Here is a 22803-nt window from a genome sequence, read left to right on the forward strand (position 1 = left end):
GGTTTGTGATCTCTCTCTTCAGCTCTGCAAGCTACATCGACGACTTGCCGACTTGGATTTCCTGACTCCGCCAATTACGGGGGATAGGGGCGAAAGGGGGCCTCAAACACTTTCTGACAGTCAAGCCTTCTTGGCCGCTCCCTTACCGACCCCCGTGCCACCATTTCCAGCCAAGTTATAGCCTGTCAGTGGCCGTCAACAAGTCGCCCAGACGCCTGATGTCCCTGAACTCTGCGTCAGTGGACTCTTGGTAGCATGCGGACTTCTTGGTAACTCTGGAGACATGAGCCGATCCTGCCAATGGGACCACGATAAACTTCGTTTCCCTCCTCGCTTGGCTGAAAGCGCTGACCCCTGATACAAGCAAACGCTCTCCCTGGCGATAAATCCTGCGATGTGGTCGACGAAGACACCTTGGCCGCAGCCTTGTGTCAGAGATTGTTCTGAGCGAAAGGCTGGGCATTTATTTATCCACAATATCTCCTCTGGAAACGTCCAAGATGTCTGCCATGGCCAACAGCCAAACAAGCAGTAGCCCACTTGTTGATCTCATCACGTAACGATTGGCAGGGGACCTCTCAACTTTTTGTGCTTTGACTTTGGGCTCTCGTGATTTCGCTCAAAATGCCTTTGTTTTCAGGAGTATGCGATCGGGTACTCGCTACGAGGTACATACAAGTAGGTGTGTCGCCAGCCTTAAAATCACGTTGTTCCTTTCCTCCAGTCTCGAACAACACAAATCTCAGTCCGATTCTTTTTTTTCCCTTTCGTTCAAGTGCTGCCGGACAGTTATTCGATCAAGGTGCTGGTCGCCACTGGGTCTCTTTCGTGATTGAGCTTATATTTCGTGTCTACCTTTTTCAAGTACCGGCGCCGCGGAGTTGCCCTTGTCCTTGTCCAGTTGTGCCTCCCTTATTTCCCTGGATACGTGGCGATATAGGTGACGGTCATCCGGCATGTCAGAAAGATCATGTCCCGTTAGCGGGCACAGGGGTGGGCCAGGCTCTCTATGTCCGGCAGGTACCCAGCGAGTTGGTCCCCGAGGCTGTGCTTTCGCAGCTTATCAAATGTCCGCGCAATCACATTACACACCTCAAGGAGTAAGTGTTCAAGCAAAATCCCAGTGTGATTTGTCCCTAACATCTGCAGATTCGCTCGGATGGCCAGTCGATAGAGGACCTCATCTCTCAGGAGAGAAAAACAATCACAGAATTGCTTCTTCCTGAGGCACCACCGACAACCATCACAAATGGCCTCGCCAATGCAGACCATCTGAATCCCCCGGACCTTGATGTTCTCGCCTCAGCACTCGGTGCTCCCGCCCGGCAAGTCCTAAGGCGTGCCCAAGAATTGGGTCCTTTGACTGGGTGGAGGGATGGTTACTTGACTAGCACACACGGCTTCTGCCCTCCAGACCCGTCAGCAGCGCCGGCCGCACTCTCAATGTCACCTGGGAGGATATGGTCAGATCTTTGCGAGAGAATGCCTGCGGTGGTGGCGCGTGGCAAAATGCGTGAATCAATCCTGGCTTTGCCTCTCGTCTACGGCACAGAAGACATCATACCTGACCAAGCTCTCTGGGCTGCCGTTGTTTGCTTGGGTATACTTGCCAGTGTTTACAGATACGAAGAGCGCAACGATGGTCACGAGGGGATCAGCGTAACAGCACCTCCCGGAACATTTCGCAACTTGTCAGGTGAAGCAGATGACGAAGAAGAAGAGACGAAAGGAATTCCCCGGAATATTGCTATCCCCCTCCGACAGATATGTACGAGAATGGGTAGAGTTCTGCCCCATTTGACTCAGTACGATGTCTCTGTATACAACTACAAGCTTCGAGATCCTACCAGCATCGATCCATATGTCGCGAGATGCGAAAACATGGACCTGCGGTGGCCCGTCTTCAACGATCGTGGGGAAGCTATGTTCCTCCTATGCATGGCTGAGACGCATGGATGCTTCATCGAGGGCGTTGAATTGATCACAAGGTGTCAGGAACGAGTCATGTTGAAGGACAAAGAAGGGCTTCTTCGAGAGCTGATTAAATTGAAAGCGATCGTTGACAGATTCGTCCACGTCTTTCAAAAGATCAGTGTCAATCCAAACTCAGGCGAGAATTTTGCAAATCCAGTCGAGGTAATTCAGCCTTTTCGAGCCAACAGAGCCAATGCTGACTGCTTTCTAGTGGGGCCAGAGATATGCAAAATTCAGCGCTCCCCTTTCCAAACGAGTTCCTGCATTGTCTGGGCTTGCATTGCCCGTATTCTTATTGATGGATGCATTCATTGGAAGAACAAAATACGACAGCTTCCTTGGAAAAGAAGCTCTCCATCTTAGAGCCTGGCTGCCAATGAATATTCGAGCGTTCATTGCTGCTATCGAGTATCATTATCAGGTTCCTGCCTTCGTGAAAGAATCCGGCGATTCACGTCTGATGGGCGTCATGGAGGGCATACTCGAGGCGTATCTCTCGGAGCGCGGCTGGTTTGGAACGCACCGCTGTCCGTCACCACTCTCCTAGCCGCAACCTCTTGCTAACCACTTGTGATGCAGATAAAGTCTATGGCTTCTTGGAAGTCGTCGCAAAAACTGGTCGAAGTGAGACAAACGGGAATGCCGGGTCGTCCGACAGTATTGGAAGGCCTTGGGAAGAGGTGCATAAAACACTCTCCGAGTCCATGAGAGAACGTTTAGAGCCTTTCCGAGGCAAAGTCACCTTGCAACCGCACGAGCTCCGAGGATCATTCGAAGAATGCAGATTCAAAGCAAGAATTCTGTCCCGATCCTTCGTTGATACGGATCCTCAGCGGTCCACGGCCATGGTGACCTTCGGTCTCGAAGGCACTGGTATCACATTCCAACCCGGAGACCGACTTGCCATTATGCCACTCAACAGCTGGACAGAAGTTGGGAAGATCACTGCCGCTCTAGGACTGGATGAGTTCCTTCACAAACCAGTCCCACTTTCACATACTCCAGATTGGAATCGTTTTGCCCGCCATCTGAAATCAGTCAATCGAACTGACAGTGAGCCCTTTTTGACTGTGCAAGACATTCTCCGACGAGGACACTTGGCACCTCTCACAAAAGACATGGTCATGGCTTTCCATATGGCTCTCCGTGCCTCGTCATCAACCGTGATAAAAACTTTAGGGTCAGAGATGTGGCCAGTGGAGGGCAGCATAGGAGACCTGCTTCAACTTGCAGTCGCAGAAGTTTCTCCGACGATTTGGGACCGAGCATTCGACCTGTCCGATCTTTCATGGCTTCCGAAATTGATCCCTGTTGAGGTTCCGCGAACTTACAGCATCTCCAACTACTCGCATGAATTGCTTCCGAGCACTGTTGACTTGACTGTCGCTCGCTCTGAGTCCCAGCTAGCCCCGGTACTGCAGCCCACCGCTCCCTACGGTCGGCGACATGGGGTGAGCAGCGGATGCCTTAACCCAGATCCTTCTCGTTCAGGAGAAATGCTTGACGACGAAGAGTATCTCATTGGGGTTTCTCGACCTATCAATTTTCAACTTCCAGTCACCATGACTGGTCCTATTGCAATGTTTGCAGGCGGATCTGGTATCGCACCTTTCAGAGGATTCTGGCAAGCAAGAGCACAAACTAGTGTCGGAAGGAACATCCTTTTCCTTGGGGTACAGTCGCGTGATCGATTGTCCTACGAACACGAGCTTCGAGAATACGTACGAAACGGCCAGATTGAACTTCATACTGCATTCTCCAGGGACAGAAATGGTCTCGTCTATGATCCCGTGTCTCGCGATCTCGTCGAGAAGCAAATGAATCCCCGGTATCTCGACGCTGCAATCATCGAACAGGGGCGAACAGTCTGTGACCTCGTCATCTCAAAGAGTCAAGGAGGACTCGGAGGACACCTGTATATCTGTGGCTCCGTGTCGATGTATGAAACAATCATGTCAGGAATTCGGCAGGCCATCTACCAAAACTGGGCATCAACAAAGGAGTCGGCGGACGGCTTACTGGCCAAAGCATTTGCAGAACGACGCTTCATGTTGGACATTTTTATGACACCACGTCCAATCAGCTATGCCACTCCCAGGATCCCTCCATCGAAGCTGGCACTGAACACTGGCCATCGCAAAGGGTCTAGGATGTACATTGGAGTACACGGAGGTGTTTACGATATCACAGATTTCCTCCCCATCCACCCTGGGGGGACCTTGATTGCTCAGGCAAGTGCCGGACTGGATGCCTCCAAGACCTTTGATGACGTGGCTCACACCACAAATCCAGAGGTTATGAGTCTCCTGTCAAAATATTTCGTCGGTCACCTTGCAGCAAAACCGGATTTCCGATCTGTTGAGATCAGTGGCATTTACGATCTCTGGTATCAATATCTGCGCAGCTGTGTGGAAGCGCTCACCACCTTACATTTCGAAGTGGATTACATTCAGCAAGATGCCAGAACTTGGTTTCAAGGGGACCTCTTCAACATGGGTGGTGTGAGAAAGTTCTATCAATTCCAGTCGAGGCTGATGCAGAATGGATTTTCCACCTTGTTTGGCGCAAAGCTTCAGGAGCTGCATCTCAAGCTCACATTCGCACTTGTCAATTCTGGTACACCAGATACTCGCGTGCCAGATGTCATTGGCGTCATCACAAGGGCGCAGGCGTCCGCCGCCGCCGCTACCGCCGCAAACGAAATCGCGCAGATCGGATCATTCGTTTGTAACAACCAACAAGCTCAGTTTCAAGAAAACGGAATCCTCCGCTACGCCCGTGCTGTGACCGAGTTGGACGTCCAGTTTCTGGAAGAGATCCGCGAGGATGCCTGCATGGGTATGGACGCCTTCGATGTCATCGAGTGTATCGATTCGGGTACAGAGAAGCACAGACTAGTCAGTCTTAGTGCATACCTGCTGTCAGTTCTTGAGCGTATTGCTGAGCGCCTCGACACCTTCTACTCGAGACTCACCAGAGAATCCATCTATCGCCCCGAATTGGAGAAGAACCCAGCCAGGACGCGATGGAATGTGCTGAAGAGGAAGATACAAGATGGTTCTTTTTTCATTCTGGCCCAGACTTCAGCATTTAGTGGCTCTAGTAATGCGGCAAAACCATTCCGCTCAACGCGATACGCGGATCAGGATATTGTATTTGCCCAGGTTGTCTCGCAGGCGAAGAAAGCGATTGACGTTGGCTACCCATATCCTGGTGGAGAAACCCTTCGAAGCTCCAACACGGATGCCACTCGTCCGCTTCGCCTCGCCGATTCGCATACTGCCAGGGCAGCCCTTGGTGTTGATGCCCCATCGTCTTACGAGGTGCATGAGTCAAGAAACGCACTTCAGTCAATCTCTACCTTCATGGACTCGAACATGCAGTCTATCAAGCGGTTGAGTCAGTTACCTTCAGACCTGAGTTTTGCGAACATCATGGCGGCATATAGCACTACCGGTAAAAAGTTACCATCGGTGCCGTCGCTAAAGGAAATGGACGAAGGGTCTCCCGGGCCCGCGGAGCATCAAAGCGAAGATCCACATTCACCGTACGCTAGTCGTCGACCCCCTCCTCCGTCGATGTCTGCGAGACCTGGATCAAGAAGTCGAGAAAATTCACGAGGAGATAATATGCCGCGGCTTCTGAGGCGGCCAACGAACGGGTCGATATCCAGCGTGACTGGACTCCCACACAATCCCGCACCCAGCGCCCAAAGCCATGCATCATTCATAGGAAGGCCCTCTCCTGGACCGTTGCTGCCAAGTTTTCCAAGTCGAGGTCGATCTCAATCTCGGAGCAGGAGCGGTTCCGAGAATAGCTTGAGTCACCGTTGGCCCATGGATACTTCTAACGGGGCCATCGAAGCGCCCGTTATACCTCCGCAGCCAAGGCTCATGCGCCGTCAACTTTCTGGCACTCCAGCTCAGAGCAGGACTGTGACCGAGGTTGAGTCCACATCCAGAAGTCCGCTGGCTCAACAGCCGATGTCGCAAGGCTCCGAGACGGCTACTATGCCAGCCACTCACCAGGGAGTCCCACAAGTCATGGACGAAAAAATCTTGAAGCAGATGCAACAGCAGAATGATATCATCATGAAAGCTCAAGCTAAAGGTGCAGTGATCGCCGATGCTGGGTCGTCAGCATTCACTGGTCTGCGAACATTCAAATTGACAACAGGCCCAGCACCACTGAGAACAAGACAAGCAATGGGACAGGGAGCCGTGGCTTCTGATCTTCCGCTGGGGAATGCAATGGACAGCTTCAGAGCACCACTGCCGCTACTCAATATACGATAAGACGCTCAGTGAGAAAAAGGCGATAAGGATGTGAAAGTAGCGTAGGTCTTCATAGAAAAGTGTTAGCTTTTGATAGAACAGCTGCAACAAAGTCTTTGCGTCTCTCTTGCTTGGCGGCAAAAACGTGGGTTTCCCGAAGCAGATTAAACTGTTGTTTGTCTGGTTGGGCCAAGCGAAACTCAACCCACAACTTGTGTGATGGGTTTGGTTTTTCCCGGATTGTTGTTGATCGGATTCGGGTTCGAATCGAGGTCCGGGACGCCTGCTAACCGGTGTTAGTTTGCCCTGTCCGGACCCGGATTATATGGCGCCTATATTGGGGATCGAACCCAGGTGTCGATGCCTACTAACCGATGTTAGTTTGCCCTGTCAAGACCTGGATTATGTGGCGTGAAATCGTTGTCGGAATGGAGAATGTCGGGGTCGAGATATTGACCATTGAGACCATAATGCTTGTTCCTATTTCTCAGTCAGCCACCAGAGGAATCCAGCTAGGGGGAATTGGGTGACAGTATTTGCGGGTTTGGATATGATAAAGGCGATTTATTTGTACCGCACCTAGTGTTTGTTCGTGGGTCATTTTTAATTATCATGTTCTTCAGCCTTGCGAGATTCTCAGCCTCGCCACTCAGATATATGTACCGGGTACGAGGTAATACCAAAAAGTCTTGGCATTGAGGTTGGAGTTTTGACTCAGCCTCGTTATTTCGCCTCACTCCATGTCGGACAAAAGCTGCAACTTGCCTCACAATATTCTCTATTTGATTGAGAGAGGGAGAGCTCAGAGAGAGCTATGCCTCCGCTTCTTCCGACAGTCCCCATCACCTCATGGAAGCCTCGAATCATATGTTACTTCCAAACCTACCATCGCGGTGACCAATATGTCTCTCTTCTTCCCCTCCTCACCAACCCCTCTGGGATCACACACGTTATATTAGCAGCCATACATGTCAATTGGGACCCTCAGCATTTGACACTCAATGATGATCCTCCCGATCACGAAAAATACACTCAGCTATGGGACGAAGTCCTCGTGCTCCAGGATTCCGGGATCAAGGTCTTGGGCATGTTGGGCGGCGCTGCCCGGGGTTCCTTTGCGAGGCTCGACTACTCTGAATCAAGGACCGATGTCCCCAGAGCACGATTTGAAAGTTATTATATTCCATTACGCAATATGATAAGGCGGTATAACCTCGACGGACTAGATCTGGATGTCGAAGAGGAAATGTCCCTGCCTGGGATTGTGCATCTGATCGATCGTCTAAGAGCAGATTTTGGACGTCAGTTCATCATCACACTCGCCCCTGTGGCTACGGCTCTTATGGCTGGGCGGCCGCACTTGTCTGGATTCGATTACCGCATGCTCGAAGCCATGCGCGGGTCAAGTATTGCGTGGTATAACACGCAATTTTACAACGGATGGGGAGGATTGCATAATACGGCTGCCTATGATGAGATCATGCGCAATGGGTGGTCCGCGGAGAAAGTTGTGGCGGGAATGCTGACGAACCCGAAACACGGCGGGAGTGGGTACGTGCCACTGGAGTTGTCGGCGGCGGTGTTGAGCATGCTGGTGGAGAGGTATCCAGAATTTGGAGGGGTGATGGGGTGGGAATACTGGGATGCACTGCCTCAAGAAGGCGAGAATTGTTGGATGTGGGCTTATTGTATGGGCCTGTGTATGGGGATGAAAAAGGTGCGGGATGCGGCCTTGGTGGTACAACTAGGGAGGGGGTTGGCTGGGATTTCTGTGAATCGGTGACAAGAATGCTCAAGAAAGGAAACAGAATAGATTTCCGACCGCATACCATCACAATGAGGCATGTTTGTGAAGGCCAAGAACGGAGAATGCATGATTGCACTGGTAACAGCGAGATCCGTCCCGGCATTTTGGTGAAACCGTGACTGGATACTTTGATGGGTATTAACTTCACCTCAACATGACATCGTTGTATCTCACTCATGACGGGGAATCATCCCATTCGAGCATCTGCCTTCATATCGAACCCAAGCGCTGCAATAAGGCTGATACCCCCTATGCGCGCCTGCCCTACCGCCTTTTTGTCAGACAGCCTTTTTCTTGGCGGAGGCTCGACGTCAGACCACATTCACCAAAATCAGCGCTCTGCTTGCGTCATTTGGGAGGGGGGAACGAGCTGGACATGCATCCGCACTTTGCCTGTGCCTCTGCTACAGCCAACTTTTTGGCAACGATGTGATGCATGTCCCACTACTCGCTGCTTAGGCAGTGAGTGCAGCTCCTTCAAGCATCAACATGCCTTCACCGGCAGAGATCCTAGCTGGGACAAGCTCATCAATAGCCAGGCTCGCTGCCTTCATCTTTTTGAGATGGGTATGAGTCCTCGAACCATCAGCTACACAACAGACGAAGCCATACTGACCCTCTCCGCAGATTCCTGGTCACCTTTTCCCTCCCATCATTCTGTCCACAGTGGCTATCTACCTCGCCTTCGTTTTTAGCCAGTCTGAAGCTTTCGGCTCTACAAGACCTACACCGCATGAAACACCGCCCAAGCCGATCTCACATCCCGATGGCCACGAGCAATCGAAGGAACAAGACCGGATCAATGAAGACCATGAGCAACCCGCCTTGTACGGGGAGGAGAAGTCATTGTTCAAGATCTTACTCTTTGGAATACCAAATTGGCGCGAGACAGGATGGAGCTACGCAACTATTGGAGTGAACGTCTTGTTAGCATTTTTCACGCTTGATTTGATCTTTCGAGGGCCTCTTCTCCATCCGGCCAAGGACTTGAGTTTCACTCGCGTCGGCTATGTCGATTCGACGTCTGCAAAGGTCTTGATTAGAGAACCGAATCCGGCCCAACTTCCAATGTATGTATACCTGTCACCGGCCGACAAGACCAGCTGGACAACGACAGACACGATCTACTACCTGGGCCCGGATACGGATTATACTCACGCCCTCACCTTTGACGGTCTCCAACCCTCGAAGAAGTACATCTACTCCTTGTCTAACGACAAATCTGGCACCTTCGTTACGGCTCCATCGCCATACTCGGAGGCCGCCAATAGCTTGACGTTTCTCACTTCGTCTTGCATGAAGGCCAATTTTCCCTACAGAGCAACAGCTCATTCTCTGGCGATTCATGGCTTTGAATACTTGTCTAAACTCGTCGGCTCCTTATCTTCGCCGGCCTCATTCATGCTTTTCCTGGGGGACTTCATCTACGTTGACGTGCCACTCCGTCTATCATCCTCTCTGGCACATTATCGTTCGGAATATCGACGTGTCTACGCTTCTCCGTCGTGGTCATTACCCGGCCTTGATACTCTACCCTGGATCCACACGCTCGACGACCATGAAATTGCCAATGACTGGTCCGGGGGGAACGATACAGATCCGTTTCCGGCCGCTTCCGATCCCTTTATCCATTATCACGTCTCTGTGAATCCGCCAGTCCCCCCAGGCTCTCCGAATGGGTTGGAAACAAATACTACATACTTTCAATTCTCCAACGGTCCAGCCTCATTCTTTATGCTCGATACGCGGCGATATCGGACTGACCCGGAACCACAATCGGCCCGGTCATCAGCATCGAGCTCGGAAAAACCTCTGTACAGCTCCGCTCTGGACTCCTCTAATCCACCCTCCGACCCCGAAATACATACAATGCTAGGCGTTCAACAGCTTAACTCCCTCCTTACGTACCTCTCTGAACCCGAGCCGCCACATGTCTACTGGAAAATTATCGCCACCAGTGTTCCCTTCACGAAGAACTGGCGATTTGGCACATCCGACACCTGGGGGGGATTTCTCAGGGAACGCTCCATAATCTTGCAGGCCATGCATGATGCAGAGCGCGAACTTGGCGTTAGAGTAGTTATCCTCTCCGGAGATCGCCACGAATTCGCTGCCATAAGATATCCGCCGCCAATCCTCTCCCAAGATCAGGACCAAGACCAGGTAGGGGATACGATCGACTCGTCCAACCCACCCACAGTCGAATCGATCTCCAAGCCTGTCGTCTATGAAACGACGCCCGCTGCCGGCCCGCACGAATTCTCGGTGGGGCCCTTGTCTATGTTCTATCTCCCGTTCCGGACGTTCCGCCAGACTGACAACCAAGACGTCGCCATTCAGTACATTCCCGATGGAAACAGTAAAATCGGCCTCATTGAAATCCGTAATCTGGCGGGTGATGCGGGGGGCGAAGGGCAAAGGAGCTTGTTGAAGTATAGTTTGTTTGTGAATGGGGAGGTGAAGTGGGAGTACATGCTTACGAGCCCGAGTCCGAGCTCGGCTGCGGGAGTACATGGGCGTGAAAGGAGGAGGACTCGAAATGGCGCGGGTGCAGGTGTGAGAGGATGGGCACAGAGATTGGGACTGCGTGGTGGTGCAGGGCGAGGGCGGTCATTATGGGACTGAGAACGTGATGAGAGGAAATGGGTGTTATTGTTAGGGCAACAGGTAAGACTGGGAGTCATAGTACGGTCCAGGGCTCGAATAGCGTTAAACGAAAATTCTATGTAGCCTTCCAGGATATTAATGAGGGATATGGGCATACTGAGAGGCGATCTAAAGGAAGAACTATTCATAAATCTTGGGTTCGAAGAAGTCTCTATTGGTGTTAGGGTAGTCCGTCTAGCTCTTGCAAGGGGTTCACAGGAGAGAGACGTATCTACTGGTAAGGAAAGTGGAAAAAGAGGGGAAAAGTCCGTGTCCATTCGTTGTTTCGACACGTGCTATAACCGCAATATCGTAGATCCTACAAACTTGCAAGTCGCTGTCAAGATTAGTGGGCATATCTTAAGACATTCGACTGGACGTGAACAGAATAAGCTGCGGCGAAGTAATTGTCTTCCCTATGTAAATCACGTAACTCGTATGAATACATGATGCATAGGCACACACGAATGAGGACATGGGAAGAGGGAGAGGAATCAAACACGTTTGTGGCATGTGTTGGCGGAGAGTCCGCTCAGCATCTTTTCTTCCTCTTTTCCAGGAGTCTATAGTATATTCAAGCAGCTAGATAGAGGGGACCAATCCCGCAGCCATCCTTGCAAAAGGACAGAGCCAATCCCATCCATTCAAGCCCTATTGTCCTTCAGACAACAGCACGCGTTAGACCATGACAATGCTAAGACTCTAAGCAGCAAACGTTTAGAAGGAAAAAAAAAAAAAAAAAAACTAGGCCTCAATCCCATCCGAGCCCCTAGCCAAGATTCCTGCAGACCATTCTACCATGATCAATACTTTTTATAGCTCTTATGGCGGAAAATCTGGAATAACATGAACGCTTTTGTAGGTCGGTTTTTAGATGATACGACCTTCGCAAGCGCCCTCTTACTAGAAACCCTCTGCTACTCCAGAATTGTGCAGAAGTCAGACTTGGTTGTGAAACACCTTTTCTCGCTGATTTTGGACTCGGCCATCTCCTCTTTCCTGTGGATTTCAAGTGTTTGAGCTATTGTTATGCTCACATGCAGAGACAGTCCATTAGCTGGCGTAGAATCAGAATGCCGAAATGTTTCTCGACTTAAATATATTCCTCGCTAAGCTTTATCACATTGCTTGGGATATTAATTTGAGGATCACGACGAAGAAGCCTCAAATCCCTTCATATACATATATATACATTGGCCTACGCTCTGCGGCTGCCTACAGAGTCCCTGAGGATACCTAGAATCCTGCTTGAAACTTTTATTACGCATAAAGTACCTGTTCGATACCACCACGCTGAGACCGTGGTGAAATGTATGCCAGCTCACGCTAGAAGGGCAGTCCCTTCGTTCGTAGTTAAGGCAGTAGAACTGTGCAAACCCCTTGGCGTAGTCCGGAGCTTCTGATAGAGGTAAGCGACGACGAGAATACCTTGGCCAATACCAACAATGATGTTATTGATATATGGCCAAGAGGCGATGCGGTATCCTGTGATCGGGTCAAGAAGTCCATCGGGGACTCTGTTGTGTCCTTTGCCCCGAGGTCCTAGACGATACATCCAACTGATTCCGAGGAGAATAAAAGTAGGTGCCTGAATTGCGAAAGGACAAACACTCAGTGAGAAAGCGTGGAGGGATTCCTCCATGGTCAATATGGCTTTGATCTGGCTAGGGAATTGTGAGACGACCAGGGCGATAGTGATGGGTATACAAATCCTGCCGCAAAGTCCGGTAAAGAGAGACGGGCCCCACGATCCTGGCCACGTCGGGTGTGACGCTACCTTTTACAGCCTTGCCTCCTTCGAAACCCTTTCATAGGGATATCTGCGGTATTTATCCGAAATGCTGCTGGCCAGACTTTAAAGTCCGTGACACTTGCAAAATTAGAGAGTGGCTGTTATTGATCATCGAGAGCCAACCTTTTCGCAGAAAGCAGTACCACTAGGGAGGCAGGCAGTGCCAAAGGCCAATCTTGAAACCGCCGTGATGGCTCGAAATCTGAATAGGTTGCACGTAAACATGATTACCGGGTCGTGGGATATGTACACAAATAAACGAAGCTTAATCTAATTAGGCGGGGTGGACCCGTTAGATGCTCCATTCTAGGACAAAAGAGACATGGGCTTTCTTCCGAATTTCAAACGAGTTTTATCTTCATCAATGTACAAGGGAGGTTGCCTGAACAGGCTGCCCCCTTTTCCTTTCTCCCCCCCGCCGAAAATCCTATGCAGATGTAGGCCGCCCACGAGGTCAGCGCTTTACAGAGCGAGAACGTACTCAGATTCTCACACTATATACTATAGCTCAATGGAACCAGTCACGAATTGTAAAAGAGCTTGGCATTGCTTATTCAACGGTTCGCCTTTGTACACGCTCTGGGGTCTGTACACCGCAACATCCAACTGGGCGTGAATTCCAATACTAAGAACAAGGAAGAGACGCCGCCCAATGTAACGCGCAACAATTGACGCTTATCATTGCCGTCTTCCGTACGAAGAAATCGCTCAAATTGAGGGCATTGAAGGCTGTCGACGCTCTTTGACGAAAGTATTCGAAAAGGAGCAGTATCGTCGTGCTGCGCAGCAAATGCCCCTTTTTCTCTCCTGAGCGTTTAAAAAGCCCGTTTACAATGGGCAAAGGCTCATGAAACTTGGGATATTACTATGTGGAAGCGCGTTCCCGGGACAGATGCAGCGTCCTTTACAACAGGCGCATTTAGAAAAGGCTTTCGTTACACGTACGGCCGCAGAGATGTTTCACCATACATGCTTAATGCTCCAAATTCGCTGCTCATTCATCAGCCATGGCCTACGCAGCGATATCAGGAGTACAAAAGGGCCCTTTCATACTGACGGAGAAGGAATGGGCAAAAGGTTTTAGCACCAGTGGATAAAGAACGTGTTTTTCCTCAGTTTGGTCAACATCTCCGCGATACTGAACGTCAAATTGGCTTTATGTGAAGTATCCTTATGGAGGATAATGCATCATATTATAGTGTTATTCGAATGGCGTGGCCTTCGCATTCACTAGATCTGAATCCCGCTGAGAATGTCTGGCGCCCTTGAAAGTATCGTACAGGCAAGTGGTTTCTCAAGACTAATACGGAAGTACACCAATATCTACTGGAAGAATGGGAGAAGGTACAGCCAGAGGATTTCGTGAAGGATATAGAGAGTGCTGTATGCCTGAGCTCTATACAGCTGTTCTCGTCGCGCAAGGCTGCCACGCACAGCGGTAGAATCGAACGCATTGAGGGCGACGGAGAGCCACGTGCAGGACAGAGAGAACCTCGCTTACCAAGGGGAGTGGCAGCCAATTCAGAAAACCCCCTTTGTAGAGGACTAGATAGGGTCCCCAGATGTCCGCACATCCAGGGAAGCACCATCGCCATTACCATCACCCCCAATCAACACCGGCACCGACATTGGCATTTGGTAAGGAACATTGAATACGCATGCCTTCGTAGGAGAAGGGGACAAAAAGGGAACCTATGATACTTGTAGTCGAAGTATATGCACACAGTCCAGTCCTCCGGCGCCGCAGTACAGTCTCTCTCTTTTTTTTTTCAGTCACACGGAGAACAAAAAATGCCCGTCTCGCCGTATACGAAAGCCCACCCTCCCGTCATATCTACAAATCTTCCGCAGTCTTTGCGACCACCAAGGCGATTTTGCCGGTTCATTCACAATCGATCCATCATAATTCCTTTCTAAGCCATGATTTCGTCGCGGTCGCTCATAAGATTTGAGTCAACGCCGTGACACTCTCATGACGAATGAAAATCCATCTCTCGTCTGCCACCTCATTCCTCTCGACTTGACTCAAGGACTCCTCCCAAACCTTCGGTCAAAGTCCCTCAGTACAGCCATGACGTTCGCCGCATCAATCTCCAATGCTGGCCTCCCGGCAATGCCCGGGTTGGTAGGCTCGCAGGCATGTAGTTTGGGCATCCACTCGCCAATGTCGCCTGCGGCGCGCTCGTAGGCTGGATGTCGGGAGAGGGTAGTGTAGGCGTCTGCACAGGTGAGTGTGACTCCTGCCTTTGGCACGTTTATGGAGCTTTGCTGGGCTAAGGTTTGATGGGACAGTCCGGCCGGCGCTTGGGAGCGAGTCGTGCGGCTCCTTCTGGGAAGGGGCACGGCATCGTTCTCGGTAATCGACCGGCAGCATGATCCGCCGGGAGTTTGGCCGCCGCAGCATCCTGAGGAAGACGTGTTCGCGGGCTGCGATTGAGCACGAGAAGCAGCGAGAGATTTGCAGAAAAGAGTACTGTTTGGGTCGGCGCGGCACTGAGCACATGTTCCCGGCCCCGAAGCTCCACACCCTGAAGGGGGAGCGACTACGGGCGGCACGGACATAGAGACATCGCCTTCAGACGGAGGTGGTGTAAATTGGTCGAGTTGTCGGGGCGGCAGATTGATCGGCACTGTTGCTTCCACCGACCTGCTGCTTGCCGCGGGTTGCGCTTGTTCCTGCTCCGCGGCGACCTCGGCGCAGATACATGGTGTGCCGTCAGAGCAAAAGCCGCACGGGTCCGCCACGACGGTGGAAGGAGAATGATTCTCTAAGCGAGGACGTTCTGGGAGCGCGTTTGAGGCGTACACCGCGGTGAAGTCAATCTCCAAGCTCTCCTTGGGTTCAATCTTCACCCTCTTCTCTCCGCCAGCCCCCTGTGAAGGAGAGAGCGGGCGTTTCTCACGATGACCGGCATCACGGGCCTCGACTACTCCGCCACCCATTTCGGCGAAGGCGTCATCTATACACTGACAGCGGGTCTCCAAGGTGCAGTTGCCGCAACCAATTGAGGTATCGTTTGTTGCGTCTTCGGTAGAACTGAGGGCCTTTTGCTGGTGGGATGAACTTGGTGGTGATTGAGAAGACGCCGATCTGAGAGCAGCCAGCTCACTCTCGAGCCCCCTGCATCGATCAACCCAATGTGCCAGGTCAGTCCGATAGCGCTCGAGCTCTTTTTCAAGCTTATCCACCGTCGTTCGCAGCACGTCTTGATCATGTTCATGCTCATCTTCGATTTGCTTGAGTTGTTCTTCGAGTTCACCTACCCGCGCCGCGCGCCTCTCGCGAAAGGCTCGTTGGGCAGCACGGTTCTGCGCCTTGCGTTTGGTGGGAGGTGTGTCTGTTGCAGGCTTCCGGCCTGGCTTGGGGCGAGGAGGAACGACCCATTCTTTGCTTGTGAGAGACATTGGCGCCGAGGTCGATGATGACGGCGGGGAAGCGGCGGGCGGGGTCTGGGCCGGTTTCATACACAGCGAGAGCGGTCGCGCTATTGCGACCTTGACGTCGACTTGAGTGGTGCTCGCTGTCGCCGACGCTGGGGGAGATGCGACGCTGGAGGCCATGGCTCGGGGACAGACAACAATCCGTCCGCCCTTAAGCCGAGAGAGCCCGCTGGGAGCTGATCATTGGATGTTTGTCCACAATCAATTTGCTGACGGCGTGAAGGACGGAGGGGCCCTCGGACGCCCGGGATATTCGTTGGAGTGGAGGGTCTGGGTGGCTGGGTGGCTTTCGTCGTCGAGATCGAGCAAATGGGTCGACCAAGTCACGCGAGAGGAAAGTCAGGTCGAGAGGGAAAGGCGAGGGTCGAGGGTCGAGGGTCGAGATTCGGGGGTCAAATTTTATCAGATTAGATGTGCCCGATAATCGGCCTTGGCACTGTGCGGGGCAGAACAAAGAACATCAGGCCACTGGATGAGGAGAAGATGGTGTCATGACAGTGATATGTAGCTATCGCGTACTTATATTGTTACAGTACATGGCATTTATTCAAGAGCGCCCCCCCCGATATCGTGACGGAGAGGAGGATGGGTATATCTCGTGTAACGCCTTCGACGCCGTGCCACCCAGCACCAGGCTACCCAGCACCAGGCTACCCAGCACCAGGCCCAACATTGCCAAACACGTCCCTCCAGAAACTCAGGGATCAAAACTTACCGCCGTGGACACCAGCTTCCGCCGCCGCCGACTCGTTGCCGCTTTGGAGGCCTCCCACAAATGATGTCCCCCATACCCCGATCAATCCCCAGAAGCCAACCCGCCAGCCGCGGTACAGCCCTTCAATCCCCTGGCCCTTCCTTTTCCGCCGGGGGGCTTTGCCCATCAATGCCGCGGTTTTGTCTTTTCGCGTCTCCGAGTAACCTTCTTCCCGGGCAATGCTCCAGAAGGTCGGTAGAATTCCTCGGTAGGACTGTGGCACCGGGACAATGGTCGTGATAGCCTTGCGTTTCGAGGAGGAAGAAGGGGGTGCATATGCTGGCGATGTCCAGGTAGCAATCTGGGCTCGGCGGAGGACAGTCTCTAAGGGGAACTTGACTGACAGATCCAAGGCCGACCCCACAAATGTTGCAAGACTCCAAGTAGCGGGATTCATGGCGGGATCCAGCCCGAGATAGGTCTTGAGGAATACTGGAGTGCTCGTGGAGATGAGTGTCGGTAGAGTCGAGGTGAAGAAGGTGATGGGGATAAGGTGGCTGGGGATGAGGTACGGAGTTGGCAATGTCCGTAGAGTGCCGAGCAGTGTCCGAGGTTCTTGACTAGAAGGTGTGAGGATGAGTCTGGTTCGCGCGGCATCGATGGGTGCGAGGACAAGCGCAGACATTGCTGCCGCTGCGCTGCTGATCATGATGGTGGCTACCGGAGCGGTAGAGTTGAGAATAGAGATGTCCGGAAGTGCTCCCGGCGCCGACGTAGCGAGAATGTCACTCTCTGCCACCCCGAAAACAGCCGCCAGGAAGCTCCTGAAGAAGGTCTCCAACGTCCGGGTCAGAATGTTATATACGAATGTAGAATTGGTGGCCCGCCACATCGCCAACGCCCCGCCACTCGACGACAGCGACGAGAGGGCATCAAGAAGAGAGTGAGGGTTCTTGAGGTGTAATTGCACATCGGGTTGTTGAGGGCGCTCCGGCATTCGTGAGGATGCCGTCTCTCGAGGTGGCCTTCCACGCCGGCCCCGAGCTGGCAAGCGAGTCGAGATCGATTGCTCCAAGGGCGCAGTCGACGTGAAATAATTTGGTTCGTCGTCCGATGAATGCTCGTAGTCATAGTCCTCATGCCCATACGCGCCCTCCTCCCCTGCTTCACTATATGCATACCTCTTTCGTGGCTTTTTGTCTTCTTCTTCTTCCTCCTCATCCTGGGCAACGCGTGCCTGCAGAATGAGCTTTGCAACCTCGAAGGGCTGCGCAAGCACAACATTTGCATATTTCCATAACGCACGATCAACTATGGATTTGACTGATCCTGGCAGAGATGGCGAATTATCAGAAATGTAGTCGGAGTAGTCGATGTCGGGAAACGCGAAACTCGGTCCTTGAGTGCTAGGTTTCGAGCCACCCAAGGTAGCATTTGGCAGCGGCTCGGTTCCAATGGATGGAGGGACGTAGTACGGCCGGAGAGGATTGGGAACGTATCTCGAATCCTGCATGGCGAGAGGCTCTGAAAGCGACACAGGTCGCTGGAATGCAGCTGTCTCTATGCTGTGACAGTCAAGACAGTGCACATAAGGTGATCAAATGCAGTTCAATCCATGCAAATGTCGGCGACGTAATTTACCGGAAAATTGTACGGTGCAGCAAGAACCTCGCAAAGTGCAGTTCAACGTCATTTGAAAGCTTCTTTTCTCCCCCTTGACAAGGCTGAGCAAGGCTGAGGCGAGCATGGAGCAGATGCCGAAGCATTACTCGCTACAGGAGTCATTCAAGCCAGAAATAATGAAAGCAAAAACTAGTCCCTTGTGGCTCCCATAGTCGCAAATTTGCAATTGCTCTCCCCATACTATCGAAAATTCAAACGCTGCTCACGACGGTTGAGTCTGAGTCCATGGCATTCATTTCTGGGCGACCCTCATCCCGGCCTCGTCCGCTTATGTTGGGGTGCACAGCTCGCCCTATCTCCATATCTGCCCTCGCTACATCTCTGTCGTTAGGTGCGCCCTCCTGCTTCTTATCACCACCACCTTGATTCGGAAAAAATACATTGTCAACGGCAAAGCTACTCCGTGCTCGAATCTGCGGCCCCCGTAACCAGAAGCATATGGGAACCGGGACGAGAAGCGTGGCAAAGCACCCCAGTAGTGTGTTTGCCCACGGGACACTGAGATTGTGGAGCATTTGTTTTGCAAACCTAGGAAAGCCGGTGGCGAGGGCCGAACGTGAGATGGTTGCTATGGCAAAGGCGGATGCAGAACTGCGACAGGGCATCAGTTAACTGGGTTCGAGACAGGGATGACAAGTACTAACTTGGTTCTATAGACGTCGAGGATGAAATTGAAACCTGTAAGCATTCGTCAGTATCAACCCACATTGACAGAATCGAACGACGGTTCCTCTCCCACGCACAAAAGCATCTCGGAACATGAACAACAACTTACATCCGATGAATTTGGTAAGAAGCCCATAGCCAGTCGCAACTCCACTGGCACTCGGCACAATCCAATGTACGTATATAGGGTACGCAGCGGTCCAGGCGAACCAAAACAGACCCACAGGGAAGGCCACCGCACCTGTGAGCCAAATAGACATCCGCCACTCAGGAACCATGATGCCATTGTTTGACTTGACCCAGCGGGTATAATATCTCTCTCGAGCCACATGCACAATCAATGGCCGAAAGCGACAGGCCCCCAACGAAGGGTCTCTGGAACGGGTATTTGAGCATCTGTCGCGATGTTTCATGCCGTTCTTCGATTTTGGCATGAATCGCCCATTCCCCCGTGTCGGCACGCAGTCGTACTGCTTTTTGCTTCAAAAGGTACGGAGCGTAGGATTCAGAAGCGAGAAACACCACCCCCAAGAGGACCCTTGCACCCATGAAGACCGTCCACCACGCGCACCAGCGCCAGCCGAGTCAAAGTTCCTAACTGAGTCACTCCTTTTTCTAGGATTCGTGTTTCTGATGTTGCTCCTTCCCTTGGCCTGTCTGGCATTCATTGGTTTTGCATCACCTATTCTAGCTCAATCAGGCTTTGCTCATGTGATAGTAAGTTGCCTTCTCCAAACATTGATTGTGCCCTCCTGATAATGTCTAGGTGGGAAACACCTATAGCTACACCCAAGCTAGCTGGGCAAGCGACATTGCAGCCGCAACTGCGGCTGGTATCGACGGATTCGCACTCAACATTGCCTATGCTGATACGATCAATTCAAATGGATATGTTCAGGCTTATGTTACTGCCCCGGATGGCCGACCCTACATGATGCCAGTCTCTCCCTGGTTCTACACCAATCTCCCATTATGGTCAAAAAATTGGCTTTGGCGAGGTGATGATCTCTGGCACGACCGCTGGGATCAAGTTCTCGACGAGCAGCCAGCCTTTGTTGAGATCCTGACCTGTGACTGGACCCACAATATTTCGCCTTTCAAAGACAAAGTCTAATGGTTGGTTAAGGGAACGACTGGGGAGAATCCCACTATATTGGCCCAATTCCGCCCACTGACTCAGCCATTCCAGACGGCGCGGGCCCCTACGTTATGAATAACCCGCATGATGCCTGGCTGAAAGACTTGCCTCACTATATTGCAGCCTACAAAAACACGAGTCGGCCAGATGAGAGTCATATTACCTTCTGGTACCGCCTTAACCCTGCGTCAGGAAGTGCGTGCGGGGCCGGAACGACATGCAACACTCCCACGCAAGGCCAGGTGGCTCTGAGTACGCAGGAGTGTGACATTGACGCGGTCTTCTTCACAGCATTTGTGCCTGACACCGCCGTCGCAACAGTCAACGTGACAATTGGCGGTTCGACGCAAACAGTCTCTGCAGGCACGCCTGGCATCTTCCATTCCAACGTGCCATTTGCCGATTTGACTGGAGATGTCACGGTGTCCGTTACCACCAGCGACGGCACTGAGACCGGTCCTGTTAATGGTGCACCCATCAGCACAGACTGTCCTGGTGGAAACGTCAACTGGAATGCATGGGTTGGAGGTTCTTAGGCGAATGGGAAAGCAGGCGTGCAGGCACAGCTTTGTCTATGTTAGCTTCTATCTCTGTATTTATGCTTTTTACTTAATACTTTGCCGGCATGCTGGACATGTGGAAATCATTTGTCCGAGGCCCTGAATGTGCCTGTGCTGGGCACCACCGTCATCCGTTTAGTCTTCGTTATAGTGAAGTAGAAACTACCCGCCGTGTCTCAGGATAGCTACTACTCGGCCTGGAAGGACGTTGCGGGGATGCAAGGCGGCAAGGCTACGAGGTACATGGCGCACGGCTCGGGGGCGGGTTTACTTCGGCCGAGAGCTTGAACGTTTTTGCGTCACGTCCAATCAACTGTGGATCGAACTTTTGTCCTGTTTTCTTTGCACTCTTGTTGAGCAGCGGCGGACCCTTCGAGCCATCACCCGCGAGCCCCTGGGGAGAAGAATGTCTGGATGGAACGGTGTGCGGGGTCTCATAGGAGCAAATCCCCTACGATGCGTTCGATCTGACCAGGCGCGACACTTGCGATCCGGCGCAACTCGAATTCTCAGTCGAAATCTGAGCCTCGACACCGCGACGATAACGCTGTGCCGGCGGCATCAACATGAGCTCGGAATTAAAAAGGATCTGATACGGGGTCATATACGCTCTCTAGAGCTGGGCAGGAGGCGGTTCTCCACGACCCGAGTGAGCAGACATGGACATCTGGATCCACCAAAGCCGGGGGAAGAGTAAGGGCCCAACCTGAGCCACGGGAATGGTTGCAGACGCTGATTAGGTGATTTACAGGCTCAAAGTTACGTTCATAGACAAGGAAGGGGACAAGCACACATTTGAGGTTGCGGAAGGCGACAACCTGCTCGATATTGCGCAGGCTAATGATCTGGAGATGGAAGGTGTGTTTTTGACAGCATTGCCCCAGTCCTTCTACAATGTTTATGCTGACTGATTTTGCCAAAAGGCGCCTGTGGCGGTTCATGTGCCTGTTCCACCTGCCACGTAATAGTTGACTCCGATGAAATGTACGATAAGATCCCAGAGGCCACCGACGACGAAAACGACATGTTAGACCTCGCTTTCGGCCTGACGGAAACATCGAGGTTAGGGTGTCAGGTGAAGATGTCCAAGGAGTTAGATGGGTTAGTGGTGAGACTGCCACAGATGACGCGGAACATGCAGGCTTCGGATTTCGAGCAGCGCAGTTGATGATAGATTGAGGATTGGACATTAGACATGTACTATCACAAATGGCTCTCCATTGCTCCTCGCTTGGGCGGACGTCATACCCAGAGAACCTTTCACATTCACAAGGCCCTCCGGTCGTTAGGCTGGCGCGCTTTGGGCATTCTTTTTCCCTGCGATCAGATCCAGGAATCCTTGCTTGCTCATCTCGTTGACCTTCTCCTCGCGGTTGGCCATTCCTATGGTTCCCTTCTTCCGCTCTTCTTTGGCAACCTGTTCAGCTTTGACCTGAGCCGCACGTACGGCGTTGAAGAGCTTGATAACGCCACGCTGGGCAATTTTCCGCAATCTCTTTTCCTCCTCAGCAACTTCGCCCGCTTGTCCCGAGCTCAGGCCCAAGACGTCTTTTACTCTTCCTCTTTCCAACTCTTCCTTGCGGTCCGACCTCAGTTTAGCCTTTGCTTTTTTCTCCAGGCGCTCATTTGCAAGGGAGACGCTAGTTTCCACAGCTTCTTTACTTCTCGATAGCACAGGATCTTGGCGGGTTGATTGTGATAGCTTGGTCGATAGGATTTTTGAGATTGAGGTGGAGAATGCTTCCGGGTCGTTTCTCTTGCTTATAGGCTTTCTTCTGCCTGCATTATTGAGGCCTCCCTCCGTACTCTCCTCGTCCGAACTGGCATCTTCCTCCGATCGTGTATCTTCGTCTTCATCTCCTGATTGTTCGTCGGATCCGTCGTCCGTTTCAGACGGCACAGTCTTCTTCTTTTCTGTCTTAGCTATTCTCGTAGAGACCCGCTCTTCGTCACTTTCATCCAAATTGGCCGTGGCAAATACTTGGTCTTCCTGGTCTTCCTCGTCGCTTGAACTGTGGTATTCCAATTGTTTGCGGAAACGTTTCTTGGGTCGCTCGGTCTTTCCACGCATCCCATCTTCGATTTTGCGCTTCTTTTGCGACAAAGGAGCCATCTTGGTATTGGTTCG

General features: G+C 52.0%; 9 protein-coding genes across 9 annotated transcripts; 5 read left to right on the forward strand and 4 right to left on the reverse strand.

Annotated features, from left to right (window-relative positions):
- Nucleotides 1–1067: 1067 nt before the first annotated feature.
- On the forward strand, nucleotides 1068–6269 carry A1O5_07129 (uncharacterized protein; the record flags this gene model as incomplete). The annotated part of the gene is made up of 4 exons (XM_007747718.1): nucleotides 1068–1100; nucleotides 1150–2136; nucleotides 2186–2501; nucleotides 2554–6269. The coding sequence occupies 4 exons, from the start codon at nucleotides 1068–1070 to the stop codon at nucleotides 6267–6269; spliced, it is 5052 nt and encodes a 1683-aa protein (XP_007745908.1).
- A 793-nt stretch (nucleotides 6270–7062) lies between these two features.
- On the forward strand, nucleotides 7063–8031 carry A1O5_07130 (chitinase; the record flags this gene model as incomplete). Its single annotated transcript, XM_007747719.1, has 1 exon — nucleotides 7063–8031. One exon carries the CDS (start codon nucleotides 7063–7065, stop codon nucleotides 8029–8031), a length of 969 nt encoding a protein of 322 aa, XP_007745909.1.
- Nucleotides 8032–8544: 513 nt separating this feature from the next.
- Nucleotides 8545–10680, forward strand: A1O5_07131 (uncharacterized protein; the record flags this gene model as incomplete). Its single annotated transcript, XM_007747720.1, has 2 exons — nucleotides 8545–8622; nucleotides 8683–10680. The coding sequence occupies 2 exons, from the start codon at nucleotides 8545–8547 to the stop codon at nucleotides 10678–10680; spliced, it is 2076 nt and encodes a 691-aa protein (XP_007745910.1).
- A 3838-nt stretch (nucleotides 10681–14518) lies between these two features.
- A1O5_07132 (uncharacterized protein) lies at nucleotides 14519–16054 on the reverse strand (the record flags this gene model as incomplete). The annotated part of the gene is made up of 1 exon (XM_007747721.1): nucleotides 14519–16054. The coding sequence occupies one exon, from the start codon at nucleotides 16052–16054 to the stop codon at nucleotides 14519–14521; it is 1536 nt and encodes a 511-aa protein (XP_007745911.1).
- A 584-nt stretch (nucleotides 16055–16638) lies between these two features.
- Nucleotides 16639–18141, reverse strand: A1O5_07133 (uncharacterized protein; the record flags this gene model as incomplete). Its single annotated transcript, XM_007747722.1, has 1 exon — nucleotides 16639–18141. The coding sequence occupies one exon, from the start codon at nucleotides 18139–18141 to the stop codon at nucleotides 16639–16641; it is 1503 nt and encodes a 500-aa protein (XP_007745912.1).
- A 361-nt stretch (nucleotides 18142–18502) lies between these two features.
- Nucleotides 18503–19255, reverse strand: A1O5_07134 (uncharacterized protein; the record flags this gene model as incomplete). The annotated part of the gene is made up of 3 exons (XM_007747723.1): nucleotides 18503–18902; nucleotides 18956–18989; nucleotides 19087–19255. 3 exons carry the CDS (start codon nucleotides 19253–19255, stop codon nucleotides 18503–18505), a joined length of 603 nt encoding a protein of 200 aa, XP_007745913.1.
- Nucleotides 19256–19610: 355 nt separating this feature from the next.
- Nucleotides 19611–20651, forward strand: A1O5_07135 (murein transglycosylase; the record flags this gene model as incomplete). Its single annotated transcript, XM_007747724.1, has 3 exons — nucleotides 19611–19694; nucleotides 19744–20047; nucleotides 20104–20651. 3 exons carry the CDS (start codon nucleotides 19611–19613, stop codon nucleotides 20649–20651), a joined length of 936 nt encoding a protein of 311 aa, XP_007745914.1.
- Nucleotides 20652–21081: 430 nt separating this feature from the next.
- On the forward strand, nucleotides 21082–21843 carry A1O5_07136 (uncharacterized protein; the record flags this gene model as incomplete). Its single annotated transcript, XM_007747725.1, has 3 exons — nucleotides 21082–21368; nucleotides 21427–21533; nucleotides 21599–21843. 3 exons carry the CDS (start codon nucleotides 21082–21084, stop codon nucleotides 21841–21843), a joined length of 639 nt encoding a protein of 212 aa, XP_007745915.1.
- Nucleotides 21844–21960: 117 nt separating this feature from the next.
- A1O5_07137 (uncharacterized protein) lies at nucleotides 21961–22788 on the reverse strand (the record flags this gene model as incomplete). The annotated part of the gene is made up of 1 exon (XM_007747726.1): nucleotides 21961–22788. One exon carries the CDS (start codon nucleotides 22786–22788, stop codon nucleotides 21961–21963), a length of 828 nt encoding a protein of 275 aa, XP_007745916.1.
- Nucleotides 22789–22803: the final 15 nt, after the last annotated feature.

The sequence above is a fragment of the Cladophialophora psammophila genome (assembly GCF_000585535.1).
Source record: "Cladophialophora psammophila CBS 110553 chromosome Unknown aczJe-supercont1.10, whole genome shotgun sequence".
NCBI lineage: Eukaryota > Fungi > Ascomycota > Eurotiomycetes > Chaetothyriales > Herpotrichiellaceae > Cladophialophora > Cladophialophora psammophila.